At 40.6% G+C, this 15480-nt stretch overlaps 2 protein-coding genes across 5 annotated transcripts in view; one reads left to right on the top strand and one right to left on the bottom strand.

Annotated features, from left to right (window-relative positions):
* Positions 1-8020, top strand: part of atp8a1 (ATPase phospholipid transporting 8A1) — a 76898-nt gene extending 68878 nt beyond the window's left edge. For all 4 annotated transcript variants that reach the window (XM_061278036.1, XM_061278049.1, XM_061278042.1 and 1 more), the window contains 4 exons: positions 491-579; positions 770-862; positions 2599-2690; positions 5340-8020. In XM_061278036.1, coding sequence (XP_061134020.1) covers positions 491-579; positions 770-862; positions 2599-2690; positions 5340-5437 — 372 coding nt within the window. In that variant the 3' untranslated portion in view covers positions 5438-8020. The remainder of the gene's footprint in view (positions 1-490; positions 580-769; positions 863-2598; positions 2691-5339) is intronic.
* Positions 8021-9845: 1825 nt separating this feature from the next.
* Positions 9846-14919, bottom strand: shisa3 (shisa family member 3). Its single transcript, XM_061288951.1, has 2 exons — positions 14339-14919; positions 9846-10912 (listed from the first exon to the last, which is right to left on the bottom strand). Exons 1-2 carry the CDS (start codon positions 14610-14612, stop codon positions 10362-10364), a joined length of 825 nt encoding a protein of 274 aa, XP_061144935.1. The 5' UTR covers positions 14613-14919; the 3' UTR covers positions 9846-10361.
* Positions 14920-15480: the final 561 nt, after the last annotated feature.

Genomic DNA, 15480 nt, shown 5'->3' with positions numbered 1-15480 from the left:
TAAAGTCTGTACATAACTGCATATTTATATTTTAAAGTATAGATCATATTCATACGGATCATATGTCAATAATCTCATCAAGAGGCTGATGTGTCTACCTGTAAATTCCATGGCTTGCTGGATGTGCTTGCACGGAGCGTATCATTAAAAAGCCTCTCGGGTTCAGGTGAAAGAGACACCTCAATCCCTCACAGGTACTTCCTCCACCTGGGAGGCCTGATGGGGCTCCGTGAGTCCAGACAAAAGCACGGAATCATTTAGTCACGCCGGATTAGGACACTTATTTGGCTCCAACCACTCTCGGCGTTTCCACAACACGACTATTTGTTTTGTCATGTATGCTTCTCATTAAGAGCCAGTGAAGGGGATGATGAGAGCTGGCTGTTATCAGGTGTTGCTTCCTTCTAAGAGCTCTTCTACTTATCTGATGGGCTGCTAGGCTCTGTATTGTCTTACACTCACCTGTGTTGTGTGCGTGTGTGTCTGTCAGGCGGAGATGATGTTCTCTTCAGGGGTCTTCTGGACAGGCCTGGTCTTCATCCCCATCACCTCGCTGGTCTTCGACGTGGCCTACAAAGTGTGAGTCTCCCCTCTGTCTCTCTCTCATCTCTACACTTAAGGAAATTCCTCCTGAATCTTGTCCTATCACCACTTTTATGTTTGGGCTTCCATGAAAAATCTGTGTTTTTTTTTTTTCTTCCCCAGTCAGCATCTGGGCTAAATTAAAATCTCATCATTGTGCATGTGTGTCAATGTTGTCTGGTTACAGGGTGAAAAAAGTGTTTTTCAAGACGCTGGTGGATGAGGTACAGGAGCTGGAGGCTTTATCCAAAGATCCCGGAGCTGTCGTGCACGGGAAAAGGTACGCCACAGCTCACCTTTACGTCTTTTCTACCCAGCAGAAAGACTAAACACAAAACCCACACAAACACAGGTATTTTTAGTTGAAAGCTTCCTCCTCGAGGAGACATACCCCAAGGAGGCATCATCTTAAGACAACGTGCCTTTTTGCTTACGATAAATAGCAGGTTGGCATCAGTTAAATTTCTAAAGCTTAGCCTTATCTTCCTTTATATTGTCATGTTGTAACTAATGTGGCAGGTGACATGCGGTGAAACTAAAACTTGGCTTCACACTAACCTACTGCAATATTTGGAAAGATTAATTAATAGTAATGCGCAGACCCAATGCAAGATTTACTTCTAACCTATACTAGGACATGTTGGTTTTTGCACTCAGCACACCGTTTGCTGGCAATGCTGCTTAATCACTTTTAAAATAAATCTTTGGAATCAAGATGTTTACGTTCAGTTCAGTGTTTGCGCATCTATGCATGTGTTTACTTGAATATTGTAAACATTTACACTCTAATTTTCCATTCTTTTTTTAACTGAAATTCATCAAATTCGATATCTGATTTTAATATGAAATGAAAGCACAGAGCAAATAAACAAATCAAGTTACAAAAGAAATCATGGACTTGAACTATAAACCAGAATGTATTCTAAACATTTGCCTAGTACACTTTAAAGCTATTGACTAGAATTACTTGAAATGCTTGACCTTCAATTGGAAGGTCAAGCATGGAAATGGAAAATGGAAAACATCTGTGTGTTAGAACTTTGATTTGTAGTATTGTAACAATAGATGTTCAATGTCATCACTGCCACATTACTTGGATACCATCAGCCAGTTTCATGCAAAAATGTGGTTTGTAAGAAAGATCAACAATAAAAAATATTTTGAAAATATTCCTAAAAAAATACGGCATATGAACTAAAAATGAAAAAAAAATCTTGAAATATAAAAAACATAAAAGATAATTGTGAGATTGAAATTAAAGCTATTTAATGAGGACACCATGTATACATTTTTTAAATAAGTCTTGATCATAAGCACATGAAAATGTTTTTCCAAGAAAAAAGGAAACACCAAGGCTCAAGAATGATTGAGTTGTGCAAGCTGCCCCTTTTCCAAAGCAATCAGTAGAATCCAGTAGAACTCTTCAAATTGCACTTAAATCCGTCGGGTTTGATTGCTCTTTAATCCACCTCTTTTGACTGTAATATCAGCAATCATGTCATTTGAAAAGACTGATTGTCATTATGTGAGCGCTGTGCCGTCATGATATAGTAATGGCAGTGTATTGGAGAGGGTTGGTGGGGTCTTGCAGCTGTCTGCGCTACGAGGCCTGCAGCGGCCATTAGCATCAAGCAGATCCGTGTGAGATCTCCTGCTGGCTGAAAGTGATCCCTCGTCCTGGACGCTGTCCCAGACCCGCACACACACGCATGCGGAAACATGTGTAACATTCACGTAAAAAAAAAAAAAAGACAAAGTATGAGGGGGCCAAACATTTGTTAGCTTTACATGAATTCCTTCCCCGCTTTCCCGCTGCTCCACATATTTTGCACACTTTGTGTCTCGCCCACTTTGTCTCCCTACGTGGAGCCGGAGCCAGCAGGTAGAGGTGCTTGATGAATGCCTCGTTAAATCAGCCCGTGGCGCTCAGCATGAGCATAACACACTGGCTGACTGTGTGTGCTTGTGTGTGTCTGTGTGTGTCTGTGTGTCTCTCTCCGCTGTGTTTATGTGCAGTTTGACGGAAAGGGCCCAGCTCCTGAAAAACGTCTTCAAGAAGAGCACTGTGAGTCTGTACCGCTCCGAGTCCATGCAGCAGAACCTGCTACGTGAGTTACTCAACATCTTTGCCTTTCACTTGTGTCACTTTCTTTCTCATGGGAAAATGAAAGCAAAGTGAGCTACACACATGCTGATTGTTTTTAACATCTAAAATATGAGAGACTCCACACAAAATCAGCCATGTGTGTTCTCACTGTGTACTTAAGATGACCAACACAGCTCACTTACCACACACATAAGCATACATCCTCAGGCAAAGCAATGCCCCAGAGCAGATGGCAGCACCAAGACTAACCTACATGAGGGCAGAAAGTAGTGATACTACTGTCATGAGCCTGTTGCTTTATTTTATTTATTTAATTTTGATTTGTGTTGTGAGCCACAATTCAAAGGTCAAGCAAGTTTCACATAGAAACCCGCTCAAGTGATATGGGGGGGGCACAAATAAAGTAAAGAGTCCTAGTCGCCCTTCCGCTTTCAGCCGTTTATTGAACAAGATACAAATCAAGAATACTTGCATGAAGCTGCCAGAGGCCACAGCTCACTCCATGACACTTACCAACTATCCCAACTCAAGCTCTTGGTGTCACTTACTTGGCCACGCCTCTAAAAGGCAGACATTCACCACTTGAAAACTACATCACAGAGAGTAATGACACTTACATTGACTAGTTTACGTCCTTATTTCTCTTTTATTGTCTTTCACAGAGGACCTCGGGTTTTGTGATTAATCCTACAAAAATCAAAGCAATGTTTCCCTTGGGAAATTATGTCATTCTAATTAATCCGTTCTAGAGTCCCAAAAGTATTAAGGGGAGAGCATTTCATATAGCATAAAGAAAATGTAAATCAATAGAAAAACCTAACAAAGTGGATAAATCAATATTAAACACTTTATTGGACACTCTTTATGGCATATGAAAGCTTTGTCTGCCATTTTTGTACTACAAGTTTGTTCTTTTATTCCTTAGTGTTCACCGTATGTTTTATGATGGGGCCAGCACACAACACACTTTCTTTGGCCTAAGATATTAAAACCGCAACACAACAAAAATGACATTAAATAAACTATTTTGTATCTGGCACTCAGTAGTCGGGTTTCTGTGACTACCACTCGTCTTCCACCTCGATTTTAGCTTCTACATTTCAGCAAAACTCAGGTGTCTCATTGACAAGCATGGGTTTGGTTTTCGTTCTTTTTTCTTTCTTGTCTTGTCTCCTTTGTTTGATCATTTTCTTTCTGTTTGTCTCATAGGTGGGGATGAGACACTTGTGTGATTGTTTCAAACCTCACCTTTTAAAGCTTCCGATCGCTGCCCCCATAGCTCCTCAATAGATGAATAGTCGTGCCTCCTCCCATCTTTTTTCTTTGCTTATTTTCCTTCTCCCTGGTGTGCTTGCTGTGCCCTCCCTCAATTAGTAGGAGCGCCACAATTTGTGAAATGACGAAATGTTGCGTTGTTATCCCTCCCTCCACAATGCACTCGCAACAGCGCACTCCTTTGAGTTGGCCCGCAGGTACTGAGCGGCTCTTTTGACATGTGAAGGTGAGACTGTAGGTACCATTTGCTTAGGTGGCATTTAGACGACTGTTATTTTCTTAAATGCCTTTAAAACATGGATAATGAATTCACAGTTAATCATTACAGTTCATGAGGAGAACCACTCAAGTCAGATTTGGCAGACAAGTACCGTTTTTTTCCATGTATAATGCGCAAAATTTAACTAATTTATTGTCCTAAAATCTGGGGTGCGCATTAACATGGGTACAAAAAAAAAAAAAAAAATTTTTTTTTTTTTTTTTTTTTTTAATCCGGATATGATACGGAGGCCGCCATTACAGATGCGCTTTCTTCTCTGCTGTTCACTTCAAACACGCTCCATACGAACACAATGCTCTCGTATCAGACGCTTGCTCGATCACCTGCTCGTTTGCTGTCACAATGTACCCTACACAAATCCGAAACATTTCTTCGCTATCGAGTTTGCTAGCGCATGCGCAGTGATACTGACCGGCAGAATAACATCCGGTTGTTGCCAGAGATGATCTTTTTTCTGAAATAATTTTACGTTTACAGACTTAAGTAGGAGTCAAAATTTGGGTGCGTATTATACATGGGTACAGGCTTTTTTCCAGCATCAACATGCCATTTTTACGGTGCGTACTATACATGGGGGCGCATTATACATGGAAAAAAACGGTACTCAATCCATCAATCCTGGCTCTGGCCCCAAATAAAAAATGAAACACTACAGTTGTTTGTGAATAAACTCTTAACATTTTTGGTGGGTGAATTTAATAACGTGTTGTATTGCTGTACTCCTTTTGGTCAATTTAAAAATTTGTCAAGAACTAACAGCTAGTAGCATCCTGTTAGCTTCAGTTGAGCTGCGAGAGCGTAATCTTCTCCTGAAAACTATTTAAAGGCTTCTTGTCTATGGAGTTGCACTTGGTATGTGTCAAAATTAAAGACATAAAAAGTTTTCTCCGGCCTATAAGTCGGTCAGTGAAAGGCTACAGCTCGCCTGTGACCCTAAAAGAAGATGTGAATATACATACATATATGCCTGTATTTATTTCATTGACCATTTCATTTTGCCACAAGAAAAACACATTCATATGTCTGTTTTGTAATTTAAAATCATTTTTGTTCCTTCCTTGGATATTTATTGTTCCATTTTATTCCCTTTGGCAGATGGCTACGCCTTTTCCCAAGACGAGAACGGTGTGGTGTCACAGTCGGAAGTGATCCGAGCGTACGACACCACCAAGGAGAGGAGCAGAGAGTGGTGAGCAGCGGCCATTCTGAAGCCGCAAGAGCTTTTCCCACTTTCTTCTTTATTAGAATTTTCGGGACTCTTAACATGACTGAAGACAGACGAGAATGGAATCGTGTATTCTTCTGTGAAAGGGAACAAATGAACTGTGTTCTATTATCGAGCACGGTGCTTTTTTTTTTTGTTTTCGCAAAACTGAGCAAAGTGTCTCCTCTCTTTTCATTTAACAGGAAAAAAGAATGGTTATTAGCGCTAAACCAAAATGATTAACATCATTGCGGCCAATTATAACAGTTTATTGTGAAGTTCAACAATCCTTAGAGCCAAGATTTGAAATGGCGTCAGATTGCCAAAGAGCAGTCGTGAATGCAATCTTCCAAGAACTCGTGAATTCGGAAAACAGGTCGTGAGCACCATTCTCCTTTTAAATTCTTTTACTTATTTTTCAATGCACTAAAGTTAACGTGTTGTGTGTAAAAGCCTTACATTTGCATCATGCCTTCACAAAACAAATCCTTTTTAGTTCTTCACGTAATGTAGACACTGTGCCTGCCTGCTTTTGGTTTGTGGCCTAGTTGGGTTTCCACCTTTTTTTACCCCCCCCTGCCCCCCTGATGGACTACAGCATTCCACACGTCACAATCACAAAGGTGCCTACGTTTCCATCCCGGACGAACGAGCCCATGTCACAGAAAGCTGGCGAGGCACACTTATAGAGAATTAAATAAATAGATAAATACATAAATAAATATAGATCTTTCTGACCATGGTGATAGTGTTTCCCTGACAACGGAGATTTGAACCCTTCCAACTTAAGTGCCATTAGCTTCAAAGAGAGAGAAATATTATCCAGGAAACTCCACGCCAGTATCAAAACAACCTTGTCTCTATAGATATTCTTTTGTGGATTTGTATTTTTATATTTGGAGATGTACACATTTTGCATTGACTGGCTTTGTAAAACCGATTGATCGTCTGCAACTTTGGTCCACCGCCGGGGACGGAGCAAATGAAGACACTGAGCTTTCTTAAATGTCTTGTTCTGGAACCTTAATATTGTGATTGCTTGATTTATTTATAATTGGATTTAATACTTCATGTCTGTGCGATGGCTTTCTTCTCCCTATGGGAGATACGACTTCTGACTGTGGGTGTGGATGTGTTGGGTGGATCCCTGCATGTGCATGTGGCGTATGATTTGTGTGAGTGTATGCGTTACCTACCGTGGTCATTTTTTGTGTGCATTGCATGTCTGTTTTCTACGTCGGAATATTAAAGCCTCACTGAAAAGAAAAGGAGTTATAATATTAGCGGGGAAACACAGATGTTCTATTCATACGTACTGCACTAGAAAAGTCATAACAGTAAAAATTCTTATGAGAAACACCTCAAGGACATAAATTAAAAAAATGAAAAGAAAAAGAGTAAGTCGACCTACGTCAGTGAGTGAGAATGACCGCATTGTACATAATTTTATGCTGCACAAACGGGTTCGTAAAAAGAAGTTGTAACATGACAAAATAAGATTTGCAAGGTCCAAATTCACCAGGATGTTTACATGAATAGAATAAAGTTGTAATGCCGCAGGAAAACATTTTTCATGCTATAAGAAATTAATCAGAGGAGTGCAGCAAAGAGTAATATAGTGAGTCGTAACATTATGCGAAGATACGTCAAAAATGTCACAGGAATAAAATTCCCCCAAAGGAATTCCAACATTTTGATGATTCTGTCTTGTAAAAATGACCTTTTCCTTATTTTAATAATACAAGCAAAGTTCAGATTTTTTTGTTGTAAAATTACCATATTCTCATTGAAAAAAAATCTCCTAATTATATGACTTTATTCTCATAAAATTGGGATATAACATTTTTCTTTTTTATCTCAATCACGATTGCAGGATTTTATTACCGGGATATTTAATTTTTCTTTTCAGCGTGACCCTAATACTTCTTCGTAGTCCTGTTTGTAAGATTACATGGTTTGTTTTTTTCTCCTGGTGTGTTTCTTAAGTACGAATGTTTGTTTGTCTCTATATACGTAAATGTGCGTGTTGCTGCTAGCCCATACGTCGTCCACTTGCACGAGCTCAGCTTCAGCTCCAATGTCCTCTTGTGTGTTGATGCATGGCCAGTGCGTGTGGGACCTCGTGCGTGTATTGTCGCGTGCGAGTTTCCGACTGGCTTCAACAGGAGATTTTGTATCATGCACTCTCAATGTAACTTTATTTTTTTCCCGTCGTGGTTACTGTCCATTTTTGGGTTTAATGATGTTTGCGACTCGCTTCAACGGAAAGCTTGAAATGCTCAGTTGTGAAATGTACTCTGAATGTGGACGTTGTCTGCATTTCTTTTTTCCCTGTGCTTTTCTTTTAAATTAGTTTTTTTTTTCTCTAAGTTGTGCGCTGCATGAGTGGATAACACAAACCTGTACCACTTCATTTTACAAAACGGAAAAAAAAAAACTTGAGTTAAAATTACTTTCTTGTCATTTTGGATTTCATGATTGTTGTGCATGTCGGGACTGCAAATGTATAAGTGTTGTCTTTTACGGTCCGCGGAGGACGACTGAAATAAACTTTACATTCATGGAGGAACAACTCGTATGTTTTTGTCTTGTTTGGTTGTAGGTGGGGTTCCTTTGGAGGGAATTACGTACGTGCACTGTGGTGGTGACGGACAGGATATTTAGGCCTAAACAGGAAAAGGCAGACAGTGTTTAAAGACTCCGGTGTTTGTGGGCAGTCCCAAATATTTCCGTTACACCGATAATTATGTTGTTTCGAAATCCTCTTCAATTTCATGTTTTACGAAATGGTTTGAGATTTTTGCTTTGTTTAAACAGTTTTCACTCTAATGACACTTCTGCACCGCCTGGTCTTGTCCGAGAGGATTGATTCTTTGAGGTGAGCCATTTTTTTTATTGTTCATGTGGATCCTTTGATTAAATTAATTGAATTGTTGCAGTACGGTGGACCAGTGGGAAAGAAAGTCTGCCTGACAGTGGAGAGATCCTGGGTTGGAATGCCATTTTTCTGCCTGTGTGCTTCCGTGAGTTTTCTCCCTAATTCCACAAACATGCATGTTTGGTTAATTGAAGATAATTAATTGCCCTTAAGTGTAAATGGTTGTCTATGTGTCAGAAAGGTTCCAGTACTGGTGCCTCAAATCCTTATGGGTTTCTCCGATTTTCTATTGTCACAGCCATCTTGGCGATCACATATTATTACAAATGTCACACAGAGCCAGCATGGTGATCTTCTATATTCTTCTCCGTGCTGGTTGGTTAGTTTTTCTTTTGTGACACCAGTCCTGTAATTTTTCTGACACACCTAGCGCCTGGTCCAGCCTCTCATCCAATCTGGTGGGAAAGGCTCCCGTAATGAGCAAAAGTGCTACAGACAGTTGATGGTTGTAATCCTCGTGCCCAAAATGAAAAATGTACATATTGTGTGTTTTCAAAAGCAGAAGCTGTTCTGAACGGGTGATGTTGCCAATACTTTTGCCTGCAGGTTAACTCCTCTTAACAAAAACGAGTCGATGGGTTCAAAACAGTGGTAATGTGAAAAATGTATTTTGCAATAAAAGCAGAACAGGAGATGAAAGTGACAAGAATAAACAAGACTTGACAAGCGGAATGTGACAAACGATGGAGGTCGTCATAGCGCGACGTGCCAAAGGAAGACGGTGTCATTTGCCGTCTCGGTTTCACAGTCAGATAAAAACAGCGCCACGCAGGCGTCTTTTTTTTCTTTTTTTTTTTTGTCCAGATCCAGTTGCTACCTGTTGATGTAACCTTAGCTGCTTCCACTCAAGGAGCCATGGCGCTTTTGACGCCGCGGGCCGTGCCACGCTTGTTGAGCACTGACAATGATGAATCTGAGAGCCGCATTCCTCCTGTGAAGTCGCACAGGTAGGGAGCCTCGGACGCTTGCGTGGATGACAGATTCATTCAGGATATTAAAAACATCAGTTCCCAAACTTGTTGGGTCCAGGGTGTCATGTTGTGGTGAGGTAAAAAGTTGTATTTTTCCAAGATAAAGAAAATTTCAAAATCCCGACTACATCATTCAATAAAAGATGCCTTTATTCACTCTTATTTTCTAGAAAAGAAAAAAAAGTGAAAGACAGAGCTCTGTTACAAAAAGTAAAAATATGCAAGTGGTGAATAATAACAAAGCTATGGCTTGACTAAATGAAGCTCCTCTTCTCATTTCAACAAAGCTCCATGGCACCATGGTGGCATTTAAACAAAACTTTATGAGATATGAATTAGGTTTAAGCAGAGACAGAGAATGAGTAAAAAAAAAAAAAAAGATACAGTAGTTTCCCCAAAAATGCAATCGGTGCATATAGTTAATGATGAATATGCATATTTTAGAAAAAAATAGGGCTTGGTTCTTGTATGATGCCTTTTGACCCCCCCCCCAAAAAAAGTCATGCCCCTCCCTAAAAAAAAATAGTCATGCAGCGATTTTTCAGATTCACAGTATGTGATATACAGCACAATCATATCAGAGCTTTCAATTGTTGAACTAAGGTAGGGAAATACAATAGTAGGGGTAATTGGTTTAGCAGGTTCCTTTTATCTGCATGCCGTTCCCCATGTGCAAGCACTGTTTGCCCTTTTTAAATAAGAAATTTTTGAGGAACCTGGCGATCAGTTTGAGAATCACTCTGTACGTGAAAAACAGTGTAAAACAATCTATAATTGAGGTGACCATCATTACAAGTTGTCAAAAACAAAAAATCTAGTTCAGAACCTTTTCTCAAGCACCACATCATCTGCCAAGATTGCCAAGATTATTTGTTGTTAAAATAATAGCCCGTACAAAACAGTTAAGGTGTCTATGTACATTATAGGATACAAAAAGTGCATAGGTGGCTCATCCTGTTAGGTTGAAGCCCCTCCAAACAAATCCAGTCTGGCAGCAGCACTCGTCAACTCTGGCCAAAGTCTGCAAATCCCTTAGCCGAAGCAAACGCGTCGGGCTGCATGGTGAAGAAGTACTGCTGCGGCAGGAGAAAGGCGGTGCCCTGCGAGGGCTGCTGGAGGGGCAGCTGTGCGTGAGCATGCTGTAGGCCTCCTGACGCCGGAGGGGACATGTAGGGTGGCGGCAAAGGCGGGGGCAAAGTCTGATGGGTTTGAGTGGGAGTAGAAGCCGGGGTGGAGATGGAGGCTGACACCAGGCAACCGTGCTGCTGTTGCCCCCCTATAGAGAACCTCCGCATGGAGCTCCCGCCCCCCGCCGAACTGGAGCTGGTGGTGGCCGTGCTGGACTGCCTCGACGGGGCGCGGAGGCTGGGCAGCGCCGGCGTCAGAATCATGGGGATAGTCTCGCCCTGGCAACTGCGTAGCGAAAAGCGCATGGGCTGCTGAGCGGGCTGCTTGGGTCGCAGGCAGGTGCAGCAGTAGACGGCCACCAGGGAGCCCACCACCACGAAAGCCACGAACATGCTGCCCACCATGAGGAAGGGCATGTAGACGGGCACTGGAAACAGATGAGGAAACAAGTACATTAAAGTTTTTGAGGACACTGAGTGAGGCAGCGTTTTGAATATGCAGGAATCGTCAGATTGGAATCAGCCCTCGGAAATCACAAAACGTTTAATGTATAGGCCTATTGAGTGAAATTTCAGGAGGAACCTAAAATAAACTAGTGTCCACCTATTGCTTAGGGCATGGGGCTTTTATGGTATGTGTGGTTATAAACCAATGATTCTCAAATGGTGGATCAGTACCCAAAAGTGGATCACCGATCCATTTGGAATAAGTCATGAATAGCTAGTAGAAACTGCATATGTTTGTATTCAGATTTTTTCTTTTACAACGTTTGAGCTGGTTAACAAAAAAAAATGTCTGTTCAACTCAAACGGCTACTACAGCTCCTTGAGAAATAGTGTGGAAATGCTCATCACGAAGCTATCACCCACCGCACCAGTTGGCTAAAAGTTGTGGCAGGATAGCCATCTTGACTTAACGCTTCTTCCATAGTGAAGAGATGCTCACTAATCCTCACCTTCATGTCGATGATTAAGATGCACTTCTGATATGTATTGTTATCACTTACAGAAGCCAAGGAACATTGTGCAAAGGTTAGGTTGCACAGTACGCTTTTATCAGCAATTGTGTTGTTGTTTTTTTGTACCATAGAGTGCTGAATTCAGGATAGCGCAAAAAATATAAGTCCTGAAACAATGCCAAAGCTATAGAAAAAGAAACAGCTGACGTCTTGAATCTTAGACATTAAAGTTATGAAGAACAAGAAGCGCGGGTATTAGCTCCCATAGGAGCATCAGCCGAAACGTAATCTGATGATTGTACAGTAATGCTATTTAACGACAGGTTGCAGTTTATTTTTGCCCTTGGTCAAAGCAAGGCATGTCAACAACTGTTCAATTAACTTGTATTTAAGAGCACTCGTATCTCATCTCTATTTACATTCTTGAGCAACGCAAACAGTTCAAGTTACACTTCACTGAGTGCACACTCATTGGGAGGAAATCACAAGAGTGTTTATTTATTTTGTTTGGGAATTTAAAAAAAAAAAGGAAAATGTGTGAGCTCACGTTAAGCCCATTCCACACGCCCACCCGCCCGTGCCTGGCTGATCCGTTTGGGAAATATGAAACGGATAAAGCCCTCAAGAGGACTACTGTTAACTTTTCACAAGCCACAATGACTTCATGTAACACTTTGAAATGTTTAAAGGGGGCCAGGAGTGACTTCACATTAACTGAGCTGTACCTTGTACGCTCGCTTATGTCATCTCACCGAAAAGGCAGAGCAATTTTTAATGCAGTTTTTATATTAGCTATTAGGTTAGCATTACAACTCAGCTTTAAAGATAAACACTGTTCAATGTTAAGGGGTTAGGGTGATATTTGACTAATACAGTAGTTTCACTATTCAAAAATAAAGGGGGGAGTTGGGCCCTTTAAATGAAGCAAAGGTTAATGCCATATGCTTTCACAAGCATGATATGGTTCAATTTGTAAATGTAACATGGTGATCTTAAAATAAAACTACAAACACATCTTAATGATATTTAGTTGACTGTCTCAAACAAAAGGTATTTTTTGTGTGTGATTATTAATATATTACATTTAGTGAGCAAGCATGTTTTTAGAATACATCAAGTATGTAAAATATGTGAAAAGGGGGAGCTAAAAGAGGACTTGATTGAATAAGACAGGTGGAAGTCATATATGGGCCCTTTTTAAACGTGGCATCATTACGGCAATGTCAGGTTGTGTTGCCGATCACCTATTTTATGATTCAATCTGACAACTAAAAAGCAGGAATGAATGCAAACTCTATATTGCCTAATGGACTGCTTTTTGTGCCTTTTGTATTCCCTTCAGCATGCAAAACAATATTTTATGTTGGAAACTATGTTAAAAGTACATTGCCAGCAAAAAGAGGGAAATATATTCTTTCATAAGGCACATCTTGATGTAATTGGTTGGGATAGTAAATGGAATCGATTAGACAAGATGCTATTCCAAAGTCCCTGTTTTGTGTTTTTTTTCTTCCATTTAAGGTAAAAGCCTCAAGGCAATTTTGTGCTTGGAAACTTGATAACTGTTGTGTTTTTTTTTTTTAATGTAATGTTAGTGTTCAGGAAATCAGGAGACTAACTTGTGTTGGAATGCTAAAAAGTCCAGGGTATAATAAAGTGTCACTTTTGTGTAGTGAATTTGTTTAGAAATTATTTATGCCCTTTTTAGGTTACGTGTCCTCTATTTTACCCAATTTCAGATTGAAATTAGGACGGAATTGGAAAGCTAAAAATGAAGCTATACATTGATGTTGATGTTGCCTGAAATGTTAGTGGAAAGAATGCTTTGTGCGAGTTATGTATGATTTTACTCCGTTTAGGTGGAAAGTTTTAAAGGTTATTTATTAAATTTAAGCCAAAACATTGAGATTTTAAAACCAACCAGCAAACTTGCAATTATATCAGGGACCACTAGGGGGTGAACGCATGGCTAAGGCTTCATGAAGTTGCCTAAATAACACATGAAATACAAGCATGTTAAATAGTTAACCATTCATGTTTATAATTCTTGGGTAAATCTTATACATTTATTATTATTTAGTTTAAAGTAATAATCCATTCATTTGATAGTTTTCGTTTCGCAGTTTTTTGTTTCATATTGTTTGTTCAAAGGTAGTGCAGTAACAATAAACCACGAACATGATGAATAAATGTGATCAATAATCGTAATTACGATATTGATTAAAAACGGTTGTGATCATTCTGCTTAGACGTGCCCATTCCTTGTTAGAGGTCCTTTAAAGTTGTGATAAATGATTCTGAAAAGATTATCTCATTGTGATTTTGTTTTTTCGTCAATATTGCAGTTGCGATATTGCGACTTACAAAACTTTGTAAAAACAAGAAATAAATTAATCTGCATTACAATAAACAATGTAATATTTGTGACACCACAATGTTTTATTATTATGCTAAATTAAAGGCAAATGAATGACAATAAAAGAGAGTTTATTAATGTAGTCCAACAAAATTGGTGGCTTTATCACTTCAACTTAATTTGCCATGCTTCCTGGAACAATTTATGTGAATGTGGAGTGCGCCTCTTAAGCATTGAACGTGCTTACACTGCACAAAAATAAAATGAATTAAAAGAATAAAGCCACGCTACCAAAAGAAATGAAGTACAGGAGTCCACCCCCCCAAAATAAATAGGACCCTTTGTGATTTGAAATTTGCATGTCAATTTGAATTTGATTAATTGCTCAGCAATCAGCTGACTTTAAAGTCTATTGTTTTGCTTAGTAGATTTGTTTCTTTTTCGAGCTACGTCGTGGTCCGAAGATGGCAGGCGGGCCGTAGGTTTCCCCACCACTCCCTCAGCCTGTTGTCACACGTCGTAGGTGCACTGATACGTACGTGCTGCATACTCGGTGTTGTCGGTGGTCGGCCGATCGTTCGTGCAGCCGTCTTGCTCAAGGCGCGCGTCTGCAGCGGCGCAGCAGTAGCGCAGCGCGCACGAGCCGCAGCACACGGTGGCGTCGGTCGTGTCAAAGTCCTCCGGACACTGAAAGCCGTCGTGGTAGTTGCCGTTGGCGTCCAGCCAGCCGTGGCAGTACTCCCCCTGCGCGTCCGAGATCCGCAGATTCCACGTGAGGTATCCGAGCAGGAGGCAGCTAACCAGCCGCACCATTCCGGCGAGGAGGCTGCTGCTGCTGATGATGATGAAGTTGATGGTGGTGATGATGATGGTGGGCTGCGAAACTCCGACAAACTTTTCATCAAGTCATCTTGAGTTCATTAGAGTAAGCCAAGTCCTCCGCTTAGCCGAGCATATGACAAATGGCTGTCACTTTTGGGAACGTTTTGACGATGTCTGGCGTCTCCGCTTGCTTCATGCCTCTTTCTCTCGTGGAGCTCCGCTGCCAAGTGGGTTCGACTTGCGTCGGACCCGGCGTTCACCCCGGCCTCACGTTTTGTTGACTGGCCGTGACGTCATTTCCGAGCGCGCGCACGGTACAACGCCCACAGACGCGCAGTGAGGACAAGTATGGTGGAGTTTTTTTTTCTTTTTTCTTTTTTTTTACAGCAGTGGTTTAAGAGTGGTGATAATTTATGAAAGACGAGCCAATTATAAACAAAATATTTTGATAACACGCATTTGCATTTTCATGGAGACATGATGGTTTGACCAAAATTTTAGCATGTTAGGATTCAAACTATCACGTTAGCAATTCGTATACATTCATTTGACGAAACAGTTATTAATGGTTTCTAATGTGGAGCCTTGTGAAAATAGCGTTTGTGGTTCTGAAATGGGCACATTTCAGACTCACTTTTAAGTTTTGTTGTAATTAACGTTTTACATATTAATTTAAGATTGAAATTGTGATATAATGACGCCATTAGTTAGTCTGGGTTGAAAAACAAGAGTCATCTTGTTCTAAGGTGTTTTCAAAAGGGCACCCGGCCCAGGCTCCGTGTTGTTGATCGGCTGTGACGTCATTTTCCCGACAGCGCGCATGTTAGTTTTAGCAATGTGAAAAAAATCCAGAATATCA

Source organism: Syngnathus typhle, linkage group LG1, assembly GCF_033458585.1.
Source record: "Syngnathus typhle isolate RoL2023-S1 ecotype Sweden linkage group LG1, RoL_Styp_1.0, whole genome shotgun sequence".
In the NCBI taxonomy this organism is placed as follows: Eukaryota; Metazoa; Chordata; class Actinopteri; order Syngnathiformes; family Syngnathidae; genus Syngnathus; species Syngnathus typhle.
This window is presented reverse-complemented; position numbering and strand designations above follow the sequence as displayed.

What these genes read in the sequence shown, in the direction of transcription:
- shisa3 (XM_061288951.1), bottom strand. Translation starts at nt 14,612, where the DNA reads ATGGTGCGGCTGGTTAGCTGCCTCCTGCTCGGATACCTCACGTGGAAT. An exon ending in CAACACCGAGTATGCAGCAC is followed by an intron (nt 10,913 to 14,338) that starts GTACGTATCAGT and finishes ATCTGTTTCCAG; the next exon opens with TGCCCGTCTACATGCCCTTC.